Here is a 22019-nt window from a genome sequence, read left to right as displayed (position 1 = left end):
CCGTCATTGCTCGCACAATAAATCGCAGGCATTAAATTCCACCGACAGTTTCATTTGGCACATTACACTAATTAGCTAAGTACACAAAAAAAGTCCATGCAGAGAACGTGGAAATGGCCCTGTCGTCCTACCCCCAGATAATCTTTCGGCCCGAAACTCTGTTGACCGAGCGTAAATAAAGGCCGGGCCGAGTGCACACAATCCACAGTTGGTTGACGGCTGACGACGGATGATGGCTGGATGGACGGATGGGTGGGATTCCTTCCAGCTGGGGATTAACTTTTGCGCAGACGCAGCGCGCCAACTGGATGTTGTTTACTTCCCAATTCGAACTTGGGCTCGGAACAATTCCAATTCGAAAATCACACCCCGAAACCCACCCCTTCTGGCACCACATTCAAAGGTCGAAAATCCCAATCGGAAGCGTGTGCATTCCCGGTCACGTTGTGCCAAGTAAGGCAAAGGCAGTGCCATTAATTTGTGTTCTTAGACAGGAAATCTACCCTTCTCTCCGGAGAAAGAAAAAAAAACCCCTGCTGCCACACAAATCCACCCCATCGAACGGCGGTTGCATAAAATTGCATTTCAAATTGCATCGTGACCGGGACAAATTGTGCAGTAAACAGAGGAATGAGTGTGCGTGAATCACGTTGCAGGTAATTAAATGGGCTAAAAGGGGTGGCAACCCGCCAGCAAGGTGGCAGCCTACGTTTTGAATTTAATTAAAGAGCTTCCCTTAGAGCAGTTTCCCTTAAGTCTTTATCGCCTGGCCAAACATGGGCCTGTTTGTTTTGTTTTTTTAACCAACCGAAGGGTTTCCCGTTCGCACTTTAAAGCCAAAAGCCCAGCGAGCTGGTCTGAGTTTCGGTTACAGGGTTGGCCCAAAACCAAAAACCAAATGGCTTATTCGCATGTCCCAAGGCAGTCCAGCAAATGTTTATACTCTCTCAATTCCTGGCCATTGTCGTTTGTGTATGGTTCAATTAATAATTTAAAGGGTGCTCTTCCTTCGTTCGCCTGCAATTGATAGGTATTTAATTACTTCTCCGATCCTGAGGCAGGTTTGAGATTTCCCAAAGGGAGAACGAGATGTGGCACAAGCTTCCAAGTTACTTTTAGCTGATTAATTTTAAGAGACACATGCAAACATTGAAATTGAATTACTGATCAGGAAAAAATATTTTGAAAATGAATTAAGTTAAATTATTTCTTTATTTTTAAGTAACTTTAACTTTCTGAACATTTAAAAATCCGTTTGTTTTTGCTTTTTATAAACTTCTATAAAAATTATATCCAAAGAGTATATACTTTTCGATGTAACAAAAAATTTCTTTAAACCTCCCTGTGTTTAAGTAAATATTTGTGTTAGCATCGATGTCGCGGTGGCTTGTCGACAGCAATGTGATATTTGAATGACCCTCCCCAGAGGCCCTTAAAAAAAAAGCAAGAAAGAAAAACACCTTTACAAAAAAAAACAGCAAGGAATGCTTTGGGGCAATGCCTTAAGTAAATTACCAGCTAGATGAGCTGATTGCCCATAATTTTGACGACCCCAAAAAACGCAAAGCAAATTGAGCACGCCCGAGTCGCCATATCGTGGGTAATTTCTGGTTGAATGGGAGCAGAAAATGGAAACATTTTCACCGTGTTCAGTTCACTGCACCCGAGGGACGAGAAAAGGAGAACGGCACACGCACAAAATTATGAAAAATGTAAAAAATTTCCCCGCACGATTCGCTGGCCAATTTGGCTGTCGGATTTGAGTTTGTATTTATAGGGCAACCCGAAACAGATGCCCCGCAGGTTTTCCTTTTCGGGTGGATCCCCACCACATTACATAAATTTAAGTTGAAGGTGTCGCGAAACTTACGCCCAAACTCTGCAGCGAGGGGAAGCGTTTCTTCAGCGTCTCCATTTGCCCAGATCACCCCGTTTGTCCAAAAACTTTTGGGGGCCAATAAAATGAAATATATTCGCGTATATATCTAGATATTGTCTAGAGGGTCTCACGCGGCAGCCGTACCGAGCGATTTGAGTCGTTTTCTGAATTATTTTCGAATGCGCCCCGTCGAAACAGAGAGCCCCCAGAACAGATAGGAATATAATGGACCCGAAAAACAGAGAACCCCAACCAGACGACGTGCTATACTATGCCAAAGCAAAGAGTGTGGCAAAGAGAACGTTTAGCTAGAATGTTTAGCCCGTTGGCTATTTTTAAAGGCCAAACAAACCGAGAAGATTGCGAAAAAGAAGAGCTTTTTGCTGTTCGACGGCCTGAGGATTTCTCTCAAGATTTTATGCCTTGGAGATGCCAGGCGCCAGCAGGAGTTGTTAATGCCCCCGCAAGGACAACGGAAGCGCACTGCCGATGAGTCACATTGGCATTGGACGGAGTCGGTCCAAGGATTACTATTGCGTCACCGCTGGGATGGGATGACATGGGGTGGGCAGGAATTCAGCTCCAAGATGTGGCCGAAATGCTGCCCCGAAGAGCAGTGAATCATCAAGGATGAGTTATGTCAGATTGGATGCGAGAGTTAACACTGCGTGAAATTCGATGATATTATCAAGCAAATCGGACAACCTTTATCTTGGTAAAATAATGGTATGGTATACATTATCTCAGATATTTTGTAGATATATCATACTAAAAACCAAGCCCACAAACTAACCACTTAAAGATTAGGGTAATTGATATATGTCGTTTAGTTTTTAGGGGGATAAATTGGATAAAAGATGCCCATTAAACCCCTTCATCATTTTATGACCTTGGGTTCAACTTCAAGCATTTTAACGGTTATAAAAACCGATATCGTAAAAATATGAAAACTTATTAGAGTGACTCAAACTTTTACGACCCCAACTCATCACTTAAGGCAACTAGGTGTTGACCTCTAACTTCCTCCCCCTGGAGTCCTGATCACGTGACTATCTATATTAAAGTGACCACCAACCCATTCCCCCGGTGCCATGATGTAATCCCGGGGCAGGACAACTCACCGCACTCTGGTGTCCTGTGGGGCAGTGCTCGTGCTTGTTGGGATGGTGGTGCGGTGGCTGCTTGTGGTTGGCCCCGCCGTTGGCTCCTTCGTGGTGGAAGATCTGCTCGTGCTGGTGCTGAAAGTACTCGTAGTGCCCCACATGATCTGGATGGTGTTCCGTGGGCGGTGAGTGAATCCTCGAGGGCGGACTGGGGTGTTTTTCCTTGGAGGCGTGGCCGGTGGTGCTGTGGTGTGCCTGCTTTTGCGACGGATGCGAGTGGCCACCGCCCGATCCTCCATGATGACCACCACCACCACCGGAAGTGGAGTGGTGTCCATGTCCGTGGTGGTGATTGTGGGTGGGCGGCGACGGCATGTTGTGACCGCTGTGGGGCAGATGCGACGAGTGCTGCACACCCACCTGATGTCCGTGGTGGTGGGGCACATGACCTTGGGACGCCTCCATCAGCGTGGGCTGGATGTGGGTCACAAACTGGGCCATCCTGCCGCAACCTTCAGCTACTGCTCCCTTATTTTATTTCGGTTGGTTTTTGGGGTTTTTTTTTTGGGCTTAGGTAACACTTGTTAAATTTTTCACAGCTCTTTGAGAGGGGCTTTCTGGGATGGTTGGGGGCTGGCACTTTTATATGTATCCCAGAAGTGGGAGGGGGTAGCACAAAAATCACACACAAACACACTATGGCAATGTTGCGGACGCGATGAGGGCGACGAGGGATTTGGGCACGGAGCGCGGACAACCTTCTCGCAGGAGCAATGTCAAATGACTGACTAGGACGAGCTATCCCAGTTGTGCCCGTGCCTTAGATGTGCCACAGGACTCTCCACCCGCCATCCAACCGCACGAACCGCTTCGGCTCCAAATCGGCAATGGGTTCGTCTCGAAACATTCGTCGTCCCGTCGGAAGAGCTTTAACCGGACCCAGTTTTATGCGCCTGGCTGATAAGAGATGCCCCGCTCCACTGGCTGATTGCGACTTTGGATGGCTGCGGATGCTGATTTAATGATGCCTTCGTGCCTGGCCACGTAGCGCTCTGTTTTTTATATCTGGCTGTCAACTGTGTCACGGACTCCCAATTCGTTTCGCTGGAGATTTCTTTTTTTTTGGGTGGCGGTTGGGGCAACCTCTGTGTAAATCACTCTGTTATTTTTAACTCAGCCAGAGGAACTCATTTCATCTATTTGTGTCAAGCGCGAAAGTATGCTCCAACTTTCAAGGGCCTAACAGGTGGCAGTCGATGCACTCGACTAGGTTTTATCCTGTAAATAATTTCAGTAGAACCTATAATTATAATAGAGACCTAACAAAGGTCTTTAAAAAAATATTAATGTTATATATTATGTTATATCATATATATTTAAAATAAAATAAAGTATTTTTAAAAATGAAAATTTCCAAGTCAATATTTCTTTCATTTTTCTTCGTATTTGTTTCCGGGAGATAGAAAGTTTAAAAATATATACATATATTCAGGTAACCAAAATTAAAACTTTAATTTTTAGTTATTACATTAATTTGGATAACTAATTTAGGAGTCATTTTCTTTTTTTTTTTTTTAAACCTGTTTTGAATTTGCTTGCAAGCCTTATATTCCCATGAACTTATTTTAGACCTTATTTCAGAAAAACATTGCCTTACGTTGTGAGCTAAAAGCTTTTGCCATTACGTTGTTAGCTGAAGGTTACGTTAAAGCTATGTTTTGTTGAGCTTTTTCGTAGAGTATTGGTTAGGGTACATTCATTTTGAAAAAAAGGGGGTGTGTCTCTTAACATTTATACATTTATACAAATATATAAGTAATCATTTAAATTATACTTTCTTTGCTTTAAACATGATGTTTGTATTTTTTCGATATATGTATGTAAAACGTATTAAACAAAAACATATTGGATTTTTTTATATTCTCAGGATATATGATATTATATTGGGTATGTTTTAGATTGGAAATTGTTAAAACCGTATAAACCGTTTTCACAGAATGCTACTAAATGCTTTATAAAAATTTTTTTAAATTTAATCAAAGTGAAAACAAACTTAAAAACTCTTCCAGAAGCTCGTAAAAGTTCCATTAACAGCGCATACGAACGTCGAGGGCATCTTCCCTTATCTCATCCTCCTGCACAGGAGTACATATGTTTGTCGCTCGTTCGTCATCGCGATTCTGTAGCTTTTGCGACTGCCAGCGCAACAGAGTCCAATGTCCAAGCTTTGCTGATATATAGAAATGTACATAAGTCGCTATACCGGCGCATCGGGCAACTCGTTTGGATCACTTCGCTGCTAGCCACCGACGAGTTAGGAAGGCGACCTAGTTAAAATTTAGACAATACGAAAATAAACCCACAACCCAATGGCGTTCCTCAACAAGGTGAGCATAACATATTAGTTAGTTAAAACGACGGAGAAAGTGAAAAACATATCACAGTGACATACAGAAAATGCGGAAGGTTCAAAGTCCTCTCAGTTCTGTGACGACAGCAACTGTCGATCGTCTGAAAATTAGGTTTATACATACATACTTATAATCGAGTGGGTTCAGTTTCGTAAACACATTTGTTGTTGCTTATCTGCCAGCAATCACATATGTAGACTTTGCCCCCCTCGAGAAATTATTATTAGCGGCGTCTAATGGCGGCTTGTTTTTTGCACTTGATTTAAATTGGAATGCTAACTTTATTGGCAATACACATACTTTTTTCATTAAACCTTGTGATAACATCAGCATGGGTTCAGATCTCAAGGAGACAGACTTCTTTATAAAAATCTTTAATATTCAGTTGATCTAATTAAATGTTGCTAGTTGTTGCTGAACAAATGAAGGCCTAATTCACGGTCAGTTTAGGTTTGTAGGTAAAATAAAATAATTAATACTTTATACAATCCGAAAATCAGTTGAATTCATATTCCAATTTTTAACCATTGTTTTATAGCTTGCTGCGCCTGCCCTGCGCCAGTTGGTGTCACAAAGCCGCGCCTACGCCGCCGTGTCCCACGTTTCCCCCAATGGAACCTCCTTCGCCCTCACCGAGGATCAGCTGCAGCTGCAGGAACTGGCCCGCAAGTTCACCCGTGAGGAGATCATCCCAGTGGCTGCCCAGTACGACAAGAGCGGCGAGTACCCGTGGCCCATCATCAAGAAGGCCTGGGAACTGGGTCTGATGAACAACCACATTCCCGCCGACATCGGTGGCCTGGATCTCGACGTCTTCACCACCTGCCTGTCTGCCGAGGAGCTGGCCTACGGCTGCACCGGCATCATGACCGCCCTGGAGGCCAGTGGTCTTGGGGTAAGTGCAAATATTGTTATCACCTTCCCCAATAGATGTTGTAAGTCCCCTCTTCTTCGTAGCAAACTCCTGTGATCCTGTCCGGTAACAAGGAACAGAAGAAGAAGTACCTGGGACGCCTGCTCGAGGAGCCGCTGGTGGCCGCTTATGGTGTCACGGAGCCCGGAGCAGGATCCGATGTGTCCGGCATCAAGACGCGAGCGGAAAAGAAGGGCGATGAGTACATCATCAACGGTCAGAAGATGTGGATCACCAACGGTGGCGTAGCCAACTGGTACTTCGTGCTGGCCCGCACCAACCCGGATCCCAAGTGCCCGCCCAGCAAGGCCTTCACCGGCTTCATTGTGGAGCGTGACACACCCGGACTGACGCCCGGCCGCAAGGAGTTGAACATGGGACAGCGTGCCTCCGATACGCGTGGCATCACCTTCGAGGATGTGCGTGTGCCCAAGGAGAACGTGCTGATTGGCGAGGGAGCGGGCTTCAAGATCGCCATGGGCACCTTCGACAAGACCCGTCCTCCAGTCGCCGCCGGAGCTGTGGGTCTGGCCCAGCGCTGTCTGGACGAGGCTCTGAAGTATGCGCTGGAACGCAAGACCTTCGGCGTGCCCATCGCCTACCACCAGGCTGTGCAGTTCATGCTGGCCGACATGGCCATCGGTGTGGAGACTTCCCGTCTGGCGTGGCGTCTGTCCGCCTGGGAAATCGACCAGGGACGCCGCAACAGCTACTACGCCTCCATTGCCAAGTGCCACGCCGCCGATATGGCGAACAAGATCGCCTCCGATGCCGTCCAGATCTTTGGTGGCAACGGATTCAACAGCGAGTACCCCGTGGAGAAGCTGATGCGCGACGCCAAGATCTACCAGATCTACGAGGGCACCTCCCAGATCCAGCGACTCATCATCTCGCGAAACATGTACGAGGCTGCCAAGGGTCAGGCCTAAGGCGTAGTCAGTCAACCAGGATTCCTCATCATCGTTCACCTCATCCGTCGTCATCGTCACGGTAGACACATTCACAAATCCGATTAATAAAGTAAAATAAGTAATAGTTACAAGAAAATTACAAATGACTGTGTATTATTTATCTTCCAAGGAAAAATAGTATTTCCTCTTTACAACAAGATACTTGATAATTTAATAAGCATAACAAACACCACAAACCACCTGGAGAAGTCAGTAAACAAGTTAACTTTCGAATTCCTATCCTCTCGAGTTGAACCACTCTTGGCCTCACTTACCCCCAAAAGTCTAGAGTCTAGACCAGCGCAAATTATTTCGCCAGAAATCATCCACTGATTAGATAAGCCCTGTGGGGCCGAGTGATTGTCCTACTTAGCTTCAAAAATTAGTCCACTATCAACCAAACGATAAGAAGTGTACTCAGATTTGCTTTATGATTGTCAAACAATAAAAAATACTTTGGACACAAAACATAATGAAAAGATTCTATACATGATGAGACTTCATAATTCCGCATCGTTTCCGTCAGCCAAAAGCCTGAGGAGTCCCTTGTATCGCCTGCCACTTTTCCGTCTGTTTGATGTGGTTAACATCTTGGCCTTGTCGCCAAATTGCAGCTGCCAAATGGACTCCAGGGTCTCCAGAACACCAGGCATGGAGAACACCTGCTCGTCAACGGTTAGATCCAAGCGCCTGGGCAGCTGCTTCTGTTGTTCGATTTTCTGGATGCGGGTGTCGTCCAAAAGATTTGTACAGTTCGTGGCCAAGAGCGTCCGCAATTGCGGAAGTTCATCAAGTAAATATCCAAGGGCTGTTCCACTTAATCCTACATTATCACTGATATCCAGCCATTGCAGTTGAGTGGCTTTGGCCAGGTGCTGGCTAATCTTGTACAGGTGCGCATCATTCAATCCGCAACCAGCGAGTTCCACACGGACAAATCGTTCACACGTGCCGCCTTCCAGAAGGGAAACCAATCGCTCGCCCAAAGCAAATCCACTAGCCTCGTCTAGCGGCCATCGGACATAACTGAAATTTAAGTGCTCCAGGCGGCAACTATTCAACTGATCCGTTAATCGGCGCACACTTTGCTGGCTAAGCTGGTTAAAGCTAATGTCAAATCGCGTCATTTGGTTGAAACCCAAGTCGAAATCCTGCAGCTCTGTCAGATCACATTGAGCAATGCTTAGGAATGTAAGAGCTCGACCAGCGGGACTTTCACAAAATCTGTGGAGTATCCTAAGGCTTGCATTGCCCAGCGGATTCTGGCTCAGGTTTAGCTCTTCCAAGAACTCCAGTTTCTCAATGCCTTGAACGTAGAGCAGGGCATCCAATCCCTGGGATCCAATTCCATTGCATTGCAATCGGAGTGCCTTGAGTTGGAGTAATGTGGGCAGTGACTTGGCCAACTGTTGACACCCCTCGTCACCAATAAAGTTTCGCGAGAGATCCAAAACCGTTAAACGCGCTTGATGGAGAAGTGCTTTAAATATCGGTTCAGTTTTTTGTGCCCTCATCCACAAGCCAGAGAGCTCCAACATTAGTGTGTTTTGCGAACGCTCTAAAAGCAGCTTAACCTTGTTGTCCACAGCTGAGAAATGAACAATAATTTTATTAATAATCATACACAAAACAAAAATTAAATCATTTTCTTACGCTTCTGCACTTGATGACACATTTCCTCATATCGTTGCGAAAGCGGGGATATTTTCCAGTCTAGAATAGTTGCCATTAGCATATTCTGCTCGAGAGCCACACTCACAGGATCCATTTCCTCGTAGGCGAAACCATCAGCAGTTTTGAGACGCAGGAGCGGTGTTAGGCCTGTCAACCTAGTAATTAAAATTGTGATTAGTTTTGTACTGTAAGACTTGTAATAGTAGAAACTCTTACTTGTTATAGCGCCTTCCAGCTTCCTCAGCCAGCCAGCGTATGTTAATATCCTGGAGTTTCTTGCGTTCGATGGGAACTAATAGCAGCTCATCCTGCACTTTAACTTTAAAGGAGACAGTGGTAGCCAACGCGGTAGTAGTTTGTACTTTAATAGGTGACGATTTGGACGGAGAGATGAGTAGTTGAATAGTGCTCGTGGTGGAGTCTGGTTCAATGGTACGTAGACTAATCACAGATGCGGTGCCATCATGCGAGGACTCACTGCCAAGGGGACTCTCGCTGCGGAAGCGACTGAAGCCGCTGTCCATCAGCGTTGCTTGATGCTTTCTTCGAGGAGGAGCAGCTGAACTGCTATGGTTGCTACTCATACTGGAGGAGCGGGAGAGGGTAAGCTTACGCATTTGCTTCTGCCGCTGCGAGTAATCCGTCTCAGGCGTGGCCTGGAGAAGATCATCTTCCCAGTTTGCCTGCAGCGACAAGGCAGAGTCCTGAAAATTCTCCTTGGCCGGACGGATATTAAAGTCTCCCGAGTTGATGCGCTTTCGTTTACGTTCCGGACCCACATCATCGATGAGCCAGTTATCGGCATCCACCTCGTCTTCGTTCAGAAAGGCGTTGCGTTTTTGTTTGCTGGAAGCGCTGTTACAAGGAGGATCATCGCTTAGGCGATTTGGTCTTTTTAGCTGTGCCATAACACTCCTGTATTCCTTGCTGGCACTTGGTTGGGTGGAGCTACCAGATTTCTTAACTCCATATTCACTTCCCGAACGGTTGTGACTGAGAGATCGTCGATTGCTCTCTTGAAGGGCCTCCTCTTCATCCTCTTCCTCGGATACGCTGCCGCTTTCTTCTGTGCTAGCCCTTTTTACATTGGCATTGGTCAGAGGGCGGGCATTCCGATCACTGCAGATGCCCACCTTGGAAAGCGTGCGAAGGAGGCGCTCTCGCAGTTGGGCGTACTGTGCCTGCTCGCCATCCACCAGTCGCGCTGACTGGCGCCACTTGTCCAAGCCAGCGATGCAGGTTTCGTTGTAATCCGTTCGCACAGTGGCATCCGCCCCACGATCTAGCAGGAGTTCGGCCACATCGAGAAACCCATTAGAGCAGGCGTCGAACAGGGGAGTAATGCCATCGCAACTGGTGCCGCCTTTGTCGTTGATCGCAGATGCCGCTCCTTTGTCCAGGAGGAGCTCCACGATCTCACGATAACCATGGTTTGCGGCCTCGTGCAGTGGCAGCCAGCCAGCGTGATCCCGCACATTCACCGTGTGACCCTGCTCGATAAGTCGTCTGGCTAACTCGAGATTTCCGGATATGCACGCCTGATGCAATTGCGTTTCGCCCTTATTGTTCTTCTTGATGACTAGAGTTCGGCTTCCACGTGTTGTTCTTTGGGGACGCGGCTTCTCGCTCTCATCCAGATCACTCGCATCCGAGTCGGTTAGAGTGGTCAGGTCAAAGTCGTCATCCCAGTCGGGAGTATTTTGCTGCACAGCAGCGCCGCCAGCTTCGGCATCCTCATCATCGTCTCCCAGGCTTTCCTCCTGGTCCAAATCAATGCCCTTGGCTGTGGCATCCGCTTCTAGGTTTTCAACTAACACTTGCATATTGTGCTTTGTCATTAGGCGTCTTAATCTTACCATTGCAATCTTCTCTAGTTTTTCAGATGAGCTGCCAGCTTTCTCGGCTTGGCGCAAGGCCTTTTGGTAGATGTCGTGGATAGTCCAAAAGGGATGTGACTGCTGCTCACATATTTCGGCAATGGTGCAAAGTGTGGTGAAGGCCTCCGAGGGAACATCCTGGTTCAACTCATACTCCTTCCACAAATATTCCAAGGCCTTGTCGAACTGCCCGCTATCTCGATAAGTCTGATAGAGACTTACGTAGATGGGCACCAGGCTTTTACCGCTCTCCTGATTCAGTTCTGCACTCTCCAACATCTTTTGGTAATAGGTCAGAGCACTTTCGTAGTTCATCAGATGGCAGCAACCATCGCCCAGTTTCTCGTACAAACCCTTCAACTTGCCGTAGTCCACGGAGCTAGTGAGTACCAACTCATCTAGCGTTTGGCAAATCTTCACCACAATCCTCAATTGCTTCTCGATACTCGCGCGATCGTTCTCATCCGGCGTGTTTTTCTTGTAGGCCTTGGTAAGAATTTGCTTGGCGCTGGCAAAGTCACCCGCCTTGATCAGGATTTCCGCTTTGGTAATCAGTGTCTCGCAGATCTTTTTTACCTTGTTGGGCAGCCGTTTGGCCACCTCCAAAGCCATATTGCAGAAACGAAGAGCCGAAGTTGCATCATTCTTTTTGCAGTTGAAGAGCAAGCTCATCGAAATGTAGCACAAGTGGGTCAGATCCCACAGTTCATGCGTTTTGCTGATCTTGATGGCTTTTTCGATGTATTCGATTGATTCTTGGAAAGCCTCCATGTGCTCCTTCACCACGCCGATGTTCAGGTAGCAGCGAGCTTGCATGTCAAGTTGTTCCAGTTTTGATATCTGACCCGAAAGCCTATGAAATAAAGTGGGATCAAATTAATAATGAATTATCTACATTGGAGCTTAATACGAATATTCATTTCAAGTTGAGCCTATGAATATTCATTTTCAAGTTGAGCATTTATCCTTATTTTTAAAACATCCAATTTAATTACAGACTCTGAAATTATTGAATTATATCATGGAAACCCACTCTTTAATGAGAAGTAGACTGCGAAGGAAGCTCTTCTCCGCCAGCTTCAGTTGCTCCATTGCTCCAGAAGCGGAACTGTCTGCCAGACTTTGTCCATGTAGCAGATGCACTCTTCCTAGCGTAGCATATGCCCGCTGTTCCTCCACTTGGTTCTTTAACCGCTTGGCAATCTCTATAAAAAAGGATTAAAGCATGAGGAATCAGCTCAGCTGAGGAATTCAGGTACTCACTCAGATAATCGTTGATGTGATCCTTGGCCGCATCGTAATCACAGAGCAGGGTGTACATCTCGCCTACCATCCGCTTGGCCTTCGCCGTCTCCAGCTCCTTGCCCATGGAGGCATATATCTGGGCCTCCTGGACATATTCCCTGACCGCATCGTTGTATTTTCCGAGCTGGTTGTAGAAGTCGCCCAACTGGTTGCACGATATAGCCACCTGATCTCGATTGCCATCGATTCGCGCCTTTTCCTTGCGCTTCAGGTAGCGCTTCTCATCCATTTATCAAGACACACAAAAAAAGGACTACGATAATACAAAACAATAAATTTCACAACATTCCAAACAGCTCTTTGCGATCGGCGCGAACAGTACGATTTAGAGATGTGTTATCGCCGGCGATAGTACCGATATTTGGAACCATGAACTGGGTTTCTTTTGTTGGTTTCTGTTGTCATTCGCGTACCACTGTAAGCTAAATAATATCTTCAACGTGTGTGTTATCGCTCTACCATCTTGAAGTAGTGTACAACTCTACGTTCTTGTTTTATTAAAAAGTAGGTAATTTGCACCTAAAGATACTGCAAGGTAAGTGTTTTACTATATTCAAACGATCAAAGGACATGTTATTTACATGCAATTATTTTAAGTTGACTTTTTGAACCAAAATAAGTGCTGGAACGAGGAATTGTAAACAGCGCACATTTTACAGTGGTCGCAGCTATAGACCAAAAATAAAACAAGAAAGGCAGCTACCCAGCGGAAAAGTTGGAAGTAGGTTTTTAGAGTACTTGAAAACCTGCTCCTTTTATCCGGCTTAGGTGTAGAAATAGATAATTTCGGACCGTTAAATGGTGTGGGTTTCTGAATATGTTACAACGAAGTTGTGACTAATTCTTGTCTTTCTTCGGAATGTTGTTATATTATATGATGCACGGTCATCAGTAGAGCTCGGATAGTTATGCACGAAAAAAGGCCAAAATATGCATGCAAATATGCACGAAAAATAGCAAAATATGCTCGTGAATATGCATTTAAAAATATTAAAAATATGAACGAATCTTGCAAAAAATAGTCTAATATGTTCGAAAAGACGGTTCTTTTATTCAAAACTAAAGTTTTGCACAGATCTACATTGAACTCCGACAAATTTGGTCCTGGTTTTGGTTTAAAATTTGATATTAACCATTGGCTTCCCTGATCTGCATTTTTCTTCTCTCTATCTTTGGCAGTTTTGTGTTTCAATGATTAGTCATTGAAAGTACATTGATGAGTCATTAATGTGCCCAGTGTTGATCAATTGATAAAAATAAACAACGTGAAAGTCAAATTTCAACACCACGCAATAACTTATATGTACAGTGGCTCTCAGCTTATTTCGTGCAGTAACCTAAAAAAAGTTCAAGTCCTTATTCCTGCTAAACTAAGAAAGATAACAGAAAAATTTAAATGCAGTATTTTAATATGGAATATTAACTTTTTATTGAACGAAAGCGATTTTCAAAATCATAAAAACAAAAAAATTAATTAAATAAAATCAAAATGAACAGCCTTTTTTCATGTTGCAGCTTATTTCGTGCAGCAGATTCTACTTAACTTATTATTAGTAATTTAACAGATACTGTTTTGTATGTCCATCTTTCTGGTTCAGGACATCTTTGCGATGATTTCCCATGGAGCAAAATAACTTTTTAGTGGTTTGGACTGGAATTTTTTGCATTCTTCCATAAGAACAGTTTTCAGGTCGTTTTTTTTCGAAATCTTCCTCTTCCTTATAGCGATGTCCAATATTTCCCAAAAATTTTCGATGACTTTTAAATCTGGAGACTGTGCTGGCGTTATAACGACTTATTTTCAAACTCTGTATTTGGTCGCCGCCACACAAATTGTCGTCCATCTAAACCAAAAATGTTACATTTTGACATTTGATGACAGCAAAGGTCTCTTGCTGAGAGCGAGAGAGTATGAACTTTGTCGGTTGTGCTCGCACCGAAAGCACAATATGAAAATCGATCGACTTTTATTTGCGAGCTCTGCTTCTATCCTATGGCAGCGACCACTGTGCAGCGCCACTCTAGCAAGGTCAATTTACGCTGAACCCTTCTTAATTAAAAGTTTTTATTATACATCCACAAAATATACATATGTGTATATGCAATGTAGGCGTTTTTCGGTTTGATTAGAATCTCTGGGGACCGCCGCTTATCGTGAACATTTGGCAAACAAAACATTTTTTTTTCAAAAGTCAACGAAACGTAGTGATGTTTGTATACCCTTGCAAAGGTTAGCCGGATCTCAGCCGGACGTTCTCAGCTTATTAGACCCCCACGGCTCCTTGCGCACACCTCCTTCCTTGATCCTTGTGGCCGCTGCAACTCCCGCACGCCACTCCTTTGTCGACCTCCTCCTCCTGGCACGGCTGAGCGCTCCTCCAATCTCAGCACTTTTGTCTCAGCTTATGTAGACTTCCCGTCGTTGGGCTTCTTGACTAAGCGCCTCGATAGACGAACTCCCAGCGTGCAACTCCTTCCGCTCCTCGTTCAAATTCGAAACTTTTCCCGCGCACAATCGATAACTGTCTCGATCGATAATGGTGTTGCCACTCCTTAGGGCTGCAGTCAAAATTAGTGTGACCGGCCAGCGATATATCCGGTATTTTTTTGCACCCGTTGATCGCACTATCGATCGACCGCCATTATCGAGGCGACCCCATTCCCAATTTCAGCTGGTCTCGTTTGTTTGTTTTGGTATGTCCTAAATTTACATTAGCCCTTTTTTTTGTGTTCTACCCTTTTCTTTTCTCTTCCAGCCTGGTCGAGTTGTTGTTGCCCTTCTTATGTTCATGCGCCGGGGCGCCAACCTCCCCCTTCTCCATTCCCACCGCATGCCAGGCCGGCGACTTACTTATTAATCCCCTCGGTCTTAGCTGGTTTTAGTTCACTGATAAGACACCTTTTTGCCGCGAAGCCATCCACCGCTTTGGACAGGTGGTGCTCCTTGGCCCAGACCTTATTGCCAATCCTTGGCGTCCATGGCCTCCTCCGCAGGTTATAATGTCTTGCCTGATCCTGCGCTGCCTTCTCCATGTTACGCCTGCCAACAGCTTCTGGGCGTTTTCTGTTGGTGTTTGCATCGCCTTGCCGGTCCCGATCGTGTGCTCATCGTAGAGAACCTTGGCAGCCTGGGTTCGGCAGCATTCTGCTGGCAATGGCTGTCTCGACAGAGCTTCCGCCATTAAGCTGGCCTTTCCGGTAGGATATCTTAAAATCGTACTGTTGGAGTTCCAACGCCCATATCGTAATCCTTTCTGAAGGGCTCTCTATACTATTGAGCCAATTCAGTGCCATATGATCCGTGATAACCTTGAAATGGTACCCCTCGCCAAGCATTCCTTCTCCGTCGCGGAGTATTTCCTTTCCGCTCCATTTAGGGAGCGACTTGAACAGGAAATTTCTCTCTCGCCTGGTTCTGAATGTTGGGTGAGTATGGCGCCAAGCCCATAGTCGCTGGCGTCTGTGTGCAGGACGAATGTTTTTGTAAAGTCAGCCCACGCCAGGATTGGGCCTGCGACAAGCCTGGCTTTGACCGCTTCGAATACTTGCTGGTCTCGCTACTGGTCTCTTAGGATGTTAAGCAGAAACCTCACTAGCGGGGCTAAGCAGCGCTGCGTGCAGTCAATACTTTTCGCTCCACCCCGGAGTTCGGTTGGGACTTCGTCGGCCTGGCCCTCAGCAGGTCCTCACCTTCGTGTAAACCGACGCCGGGTACCTCTCGCACAACATCCACTGCTCAGACTCCACCAATTTCGTCGATCTTGAGACTCGTAGATGCGCCCCACAACTTACCTTGCACGCTTGGGATCTCAGCTTGGCAGTCTCAGCCATGGTACAATTATACAAGTCAGACTCGTCGGCTGCGTCACTCCCCTATCGACACTACAATGAGTGCGAGGAATGAGTGTTTTCCTACGAAAAGGAGGAGTTTTACAACTCCTTACAACCTTAAAACATTTGAGTCCTGAACGATTTTAGTTTCTCTAAGTTTTAAAACTCGATTAAACTTTACCAAAAGTTGTGTAGTTATTGCACTCAGTAAATATGTAATGAAAAATTCGACTAAACAAAAGGAACTAAAATCGAATGCATAACAGGAAACAAAAATCTTGATACCATAGATTTGAGATGCTTGTTTTCTTGTTCTGTTTTCCTTTTCTGCGTTGCATACAGATTGGTACCTTTATGTAGAACTCTTGAAGCGAATAAATTAAAAACCTTTAAAATACATACCATAGAGGACCGAATCGAAACACGTTATTTGTGCAGTCCTATGGCCCGATTTGTCTTTGTCGCTGTGCTCGGCAATTATGTTAACAAGACTCGGCTAAAAACGAGTTAACAAAAATTAATCAAAGTCCGCTGTTTAAAGCTGCGATCCACGATCGCACTTGGCGACGTTTGCACGTTGTCAGCTTGGCCCGCCAACCTGTCTCTGAAATTGAATTAATTTCCAACTTTTCGCATTCGCATCGGTGTATTTTTATTTTATTATCTAAATCCTATTTATAAGGCTTACGCATTAATGATGTATGAGTATTCTGCCATTATGTTAAACTAGTTCAATTACATCAATCAATAACACATATTTACAAGTCTCAAATGGATGGAAAAAACACTAATTTTTGTTCCAATTTAGGTAAAGATCGAAGGCACTTTTCGGTCTACTTGTGGTATTTCTATTTTGTCCAAAATCGTAGGAAAGGACGGTTTTGGCTCCTGTTTTTATCTTGTTCTCCTGGTATTTTACATAATAAGGACTGACGGATGTTTGATTTTTGTTTTGGGTTATGGCAGACGTGGTGTTTAGATTTGTGGTGGTTTTCTCAAACTTCGCTTTGAACTTCTGGAAGAACGGATGATCGAATGGATCCTTGGTGGTGGCACTCTTTCTCGTTGTTGAGGTTAATAAATATGGCCTTGGTGTGGTGCTACTTTGACGAGTAGTTGGCGCACTTGTCGCAGAGTAACGAGTTGTGGTTTTCGTAATAGGTTTGAGGGTTGTTGGCGAGTAAAGTGTGGCTGTGCTTGATCGAGTGGTCGATGGTGGGCGTGTGGTTGGTTTATTTACAGATATATAGTGGTACGGGGTCTTGGTTGTTGGTCGTGTGGTTGTGGTATAACGCGTAGTAGTTTTTGATTTTGCACTAGGTTGAGATGTTGTGGAGTATAAGGCTGCATACCGACTTGTGGTTTTTGTTATTAAAGGTGGATGTGTGGTTGAAGAGAACCGAGTGCTTATAGTTGGACGAGTAGTTGTAATCGGTCGAGAGGTAGGTTTGCTCACTGTTGTATAAGCAGTGCTCGGCTTATTTGTTGTAACTGGTCTTCTAGTGGTAGTCGGGCGAGTAGTTGAACGTGAAGTTGAAGGAATAGTTGGGCGAGTCGTGGATATCGAACGAGTTGATTGAGTAGTTAAACGACTAGTTGAGGTTGGACGAGTCGTTTGTATTGGTCGAGAAGTTGTCGAAACGACTGGTTTATAGGTTGGCCGAATAGTTGAACGAGTGGTTGGATAAGTGTTCAAATAACTATTTGGACGAGATGTTGTGCGGGTAGTTGATACATGTGCTGGGGTGCGAGAAGTTGATCTAGTAGTCGGACGCGATGTGGGCTTATTGGTTATCACTGATCGAGTAGTTGTTTGATGTGCCGAGACTTTCGTTGTGGCTGTATAGCGATTACCACTTTCTGTTATTGTGGGTTTAGCGGTCGTAGAAGTTTGCCATGACCATAACGGCAAGCCAGTTGTTTTGGCCGTAGTTGAGACTGGTTTTTTTGTGGCCGCAGCCAAAGGTTTCCTTGTGGTTGTTGTTACAGATTGCTTTGTAAGGCCCGTAGTTGTTGCTGCTGCCGCAGAGGTGGCCGTAAATTTAATCACCTCGTTGCGGAAGCTGTCGCTACTGACGTAGGGCCTGTTGACCAGCTGAGGGGGCTTTGATGGACTTTTACTTGTGCTCGAGGGCTTGGGCTTGGGATTGATGGGTGCTTGAGCAGGTACAATTGGTTTGCCAAGCAGACTGAGGAATGGATTCTGGGCATAGGATAAACTGTCATGGTGCTTGACTTCTTCTGAAGTGTGCGCAATAATTACAGGTGGCTTAATTGAACCTGGGGCGCTTAGGAAGGGATTATGATCGTAGTTTGGCTTTTGGGTGGGATAAGTAGCAGTTCCCAAAGTGGGAGTAGGTTTTTTCTCTAGCTGATTATTGAAAAATGGATTGTTGGCATATTGTTTATTGGTCTGAGTCTCCTTATTTGCAATCTTATTTATAATATTGGTGGGCTGCACATGGCTTTGAGGTGTTTTAGCTGCTTGTAAATTAAGCAGGAAGGGATTATCCGCATAGCTCTGACTGGTGGCTGTCTTATGAAGTGGTTTGTCTGTAGCTGACTGGTGCGGCTTCACTTGGGGCTTCTCTCCGTAGGGACTGATCTTATCCGCCTCTGAAATCTCGTTTCCATCAAAGCAGTCACTCAGTTGGGCCAGGTTCTGATTCCTGCAATGTCCATTGTAGACAGTCCAGGCATTGAAACCATCTCCCGAGAGGCGAGTGTGCTCTTCATGGATTGTGCGTATGCACTGGACATCATCGGAGATGTCGGAGTCCAGCAAACGATCGCACTCAATGTGGCAGGCTTTGCCACTGGTCTGGTCATGGGTACACCAATAAATGTCGCTGATCTGGAACAAGCCATGATCTTCACTGCCATCTGAATTGAGTCTTCCCACAGCGGCCGTATTAAAAGAGGATTCATGCTGGGCTATGCAAACCCAGGTGGGAATCTCCCTCATGGGTAACTTATGTTTATGGTAGAGTTCCTTGGCCAGCTCACAGCGGTTGTAGATTTTTCCCTTTGGCTTTGGAGCTGCCTTCTTAGTCAATTCGTTTCCCTTGGCTGGTTTAATAGCTTCCCCAGGCAGATCTTTGCCCTCGAAACAGCTAGCAATGTCAGCCCTGGTTTTCTGCCTGCAGTGTCCATTGTAGACAGTCCAGGCCGTGAACCCATCCCCCGAGATTCTGGTGTGCTCCTCGTGGATGGTCCTCACGCACTTCACATCATCGGAGATGTCCGAGTCCAGCAGGCGATCGCAGTCGATGTGACAGCCCTTGCCGCCTCCATCGCCATGGGTGCACCAATAGAGATCGCTGATCTGGAAGAGCCCGTGATCCGCACTTCCGTCCGCGTTCAGACGACCCACGGCAGCCGTTTTAAATGAGGATTCATGCTCGGCTATGCACACCCAGGTGGCCAATTCCTGCATGGGAAACTTGTGTGAGAAATACAACTCTTGGGCTAACTCGCAGCGATTGTAAACTTTACCCGTGCGTTGATAGTGTGTTTGAGTGTGTGTCTGATAGTGTGGCTGATACTGTGTCTGCTGTTGCTTAAAACTATAGAAGGGGTTAGCAGGGGTTTGGTTCTTGAGGGGCAGTGCAATGGCATTGGGATGCTGTCTCTGCGGGGGATTAACTGGGCGTGGCTGGAGGAAGGGGTTCCCCGCATAAGCCACATTGGTCTGGTAGCTCACAACAGGCTGCGCAGGACGATAATATTGATTCACAGCCGGGGTAATCGGCTTGGGGCTCTGCTGCACTTGCACCTGACCATACTGATAGGCATAGCTGACCTTGGGCTTCACAGGACCTCCGCCAATGGCATTCGGATGTTGGTGAACTGGTGGCTTGGCGAAACAGGCAGCCACCTGCTCGTAGTGCTGATTCAGGCAGTTGCGCTTGTAAACCGTCCAGGCATTGAAGCCATCCCCCGAGATCTGAGTGTGCTCCTGGTGGATCCTCCGGATGCACTGCACATCGTCGGCAATGCTGGCGTCCAGGAACTGATTGCACGTGGCCTGGCATCCCTTGCCCGCCCTCTGCTCGTGGGTGCACCAGAAGAGATCGCTGATCTGGAACAATCCGTGGTCGGCACTGCCATCGGCATTCAGGCGACCCACAGCAGCCGTGTTGAAGGAGGACTCGTGCTGGGCAATGCACACCCACGTGGGAATCTGTGGCATGGGCAGCTTGTGCTGGTAAAACAGTTCCTGGGCCAGCTCACAGCGACTGTAGATCTTTCCCTGCGGCTGGACTTGGGCCACCTGATGGTAGTGGTTCACCGGGTAGCTGTTGACCTGCACTTGCTGGGGTTTTTGGTACGAGGCAGCCACCGAGAGGGCAGTGCTCCCCGGACCTCCACATCCTGCCACATATGCGGCTGAATCCTGGCGACAGTAAGCGTCGTAAGCCTGCCACGCAGTGAATCCATCGCCACTAATCCTCTGATGCTCAGCGTAGATTTTCCTCACGCACAGAACATCGTCGGCGATGTCGTCGTCCCTCAAACTTGAGCAACTCAGACCACAACCTTTGCCCTGTCCGGGAGGAGAACACCAGTAGACATCGCTGATCTGGAAGAGACCATGCGATCCACCGCCCAATCCTGCGCCACCGCCGAAGGCAGCCGTGTTGAAGTCGCTCGAGTGCTGGGCAATGCACACCAAGGTGGCCACTTGGGCGGCAGGAAGGCCGAAGCGATGCTGCAACGAGTGGGCCAACTCACAGCGATCGAACACCTTGGCCGTGGCCAAAAGTGGGAGCAAAAGGCAAACCAGCGGCCACCTCAACATCTCGATTTGTTCTGACACTCGAACTCTTGGCTATCACTCTTTTATAGAACACAGAAACACACTCAAAATATGGATCAATATCCTTGGGTCATTTGAAATTCAAATTTTACAGCGATCTTCGACGCGTGTATATCGGTTTTTTTTTTTCGACACTTTTTTCTTTTCTTATTTTTTTTTTTGTTCCCAGCTGGTTGTGTGCGTTTGCGCGTTTCGTTGACGACTGAAATCGTCGGTCGCATCTTCAGCCCAAAGTCAATTTGAATATGACGACGTCGACTGCCGAGCGAGACAAACTGGTTGTGGCTATTGCATAATTACTGCGGCGGTCACAGCTGAAAAAAAGGTTCTCGGCCACTCAGGAACCCAAAAGATTGGAAGCGCGAAAAGGCAAAAGAATTATCAAATCAACTATAAAAAATTGGTTAGAAAGTTCTGCAGTCGTGGGGCCATTAGCTGCCCATTTGCCTGATGGAATTAATTTGAAATACCCGTATTTATGGGGCGGGCGATCGGAGAGTCGCGAGCGCTTTTCACGCGTTTTTAATCGCCTCGTACGACTCAATCAAGAAATCGACAAGCGCGATTTGCGGCTGTCAATCAATCGGTGATGGGGACCCCACCCCATCGGGACTGTCTCAATCACATTGTAATGCAAACACCTTCGGTCAGCATTGTTTATCCACCGAGTGAAATATTTTTGTTTGCATCTCTCGATTGACCAAGACGCTTTTTGGAGTTTTGTTTTATTATTGTGACGCGGTTGCCTAAGTTTTTGCTGTTTCCATGATAGCCAATTTGATGCAATATAAACTGTGTTTTAATTGCTGCTTTTTGTGCAAATTGCTGGGCCGAAAAACTGTTGCTGATTGATTAATACCCGGGTTCCCTCATTAACTGGTCTTGAACTTGAGTCATTGCCAATAAAGAAGGGAGGCGGATGGATCAAGGCTTTGGCTATGCAAAGTGATTTTTGTGGTTGGCATTGATTTAGAAGTCCGAAAATACTTTAACACAGTGTTTAAACAATTTATTTATTAGTTTCTTTAGAAACCACTCATTTTTGCGATGTTATATTCATGAGAATTCCCTAATTTAAGCCACACGCCATGCTTAAAATTCTTCTTCTAAGAATAAATCAAATTTATGTGAACTTCATGTGGTATACGTTGAGTTGTTACTTATCAAGGGAGAAATTCCCAATTACGATCCCATCAATTCGTTAGAAATATTAAATCATCCGTATCAACCCAAATGTGTAAACAATATTTAGAACTC

The 22019-nt window shown here is 45.9% G+C and overlaps 5 protein-coding genes across 12 annotated transcripts in view; 2 read left to right on the top strand and 3 right to left on the bottom strand.

Moving 5' to 3' along the window:
* The window catches only part of LOC108096302 (ankyrin-2), a 64618-nt gene extending 60612 nt beyond the window's left edge, over window positions 1-4006 (bottom strand). The window contains 1 exon segment of the mRNA XM_043207340.1: window positions 3001-4006. Coding sequence (XP_043063275.1) covers window positions 3001-3483 — 483 coding nt within the window. The 5' untranslated portion in view covers window positions 3484-4006.
* A 1230-nt stretch (window positions 4007-5236) lies between these two features.
* On the top strand, window positions 5237-7360 carry LOC108096226 (probable medium-chain specific acyl-CoA dehydrogenase, mitochondrial). Its single transcript, XM_017197620.1, has 3 exons — window positions 5237-5369; window positions 5932-6288; window positions 6351-7360. Exons 1-3 carry the CDS (start codon window positions 5352-5354, stop codon window positions 7233-7235), a joined length of 1260 nt encoding a protein of 419 aa, XP_017053109.1. The 5' UTR covers window positions 5237-5351; the 3' UTR covers window positions 7236-7360.
* A 308-nt stretch (window positions 7361-7668) lies between these two features.
* Window positions 7669-12452, bottom strand: LOC108096220 (tonsoku-like protein). Its single transcript, XM_017197605.2, has 5 exons — window positions 12071-12452; window positions 11841-12012; window positions 9147-11660; window positions 8910-9085; window positions 7669-8844 (listed from the first exon to the last, which is right to left on the bottom strand). The coding sequence occupies exons 1-5, from the start codon at window positions 12339-12341 to the stop codon at window positions 7757-7759; spliced, it is 4221 nt and encodes a 1406-aa protein (XP_017053094.1). The 5' UTR covers window positions 12342-12452; the 3' UTR covers window positions 7669-7756.
* Window positions 12453-12517: 65 nt separating this feature from the next.
* Window positions 12518-22019, top strand: part of LOC108096223 (hyalin) — a 48854-nt gene continuing 39352 nt past the window's right edge. For 2 of the 7 annotated variants that reach the window (XM_043208216.1, XM_043208213.1), the window contains exon 1: window positions 12519-12647. The gene's annotated coding sequence lies outside the window, so the exon portion shown is untranslated. Of the gene's footprint in view, window positions 12648-22019 lie in introns of all 7 variants that reach the window. The other 5 variants (XM_043208220.1, XM_043208217.1, XM_043208205.1 and 2 more) reach the window with 5 other exon arrangements.
* On the bottom strand, window positions 16571-21049 carry LOC108096221. 2 transcript variants are annotated; one of them, XM_017197608.2, is made up of 2 exons: window positions 19439-21049; window positions 19255-19373 (listed from the first exon to the last, which is right to left on the bottom strand). In XM_017197608.2, exons 1-2 carry the CDS (start codon window positions 20742-20744, stop codon window positions 19339-19341), a joined length of 1341 nt encoding a protein of 446 aa, XP_017053097.1. In that variant the 5' UTR covers window positions 20745-21049; the 3' UTR covers window positions 19255-19338. The 2 variants fall into 2 exon arrangements, with proteins under 2 accessions (XP_017053095.1, XP_017053097.1); XM_017197606.2 differs by having other exon boundaries at window positions 16571-21048.

This window comes from Drosophila ficusphila, unplaced genomic scaffold, assembly GCF_018152265.1.
Source record: "Drosophila ficusphila isolate 14025-0441.05 unplaced genomic scaffold, ASM1815226v1 contig_106, whole genome shotgun sequence".
NCBI lineage: Eukaryota > Metazoa > Arthropoda > Insecta > Diptera > Drosophilidae > Drosophila > Drosophila ficusphila.
The sequence above is the reverse complement of the archived record's forward strand: the minus strand, read 5'-3'. Positions and strand labels throughout refer to the sequence as shown.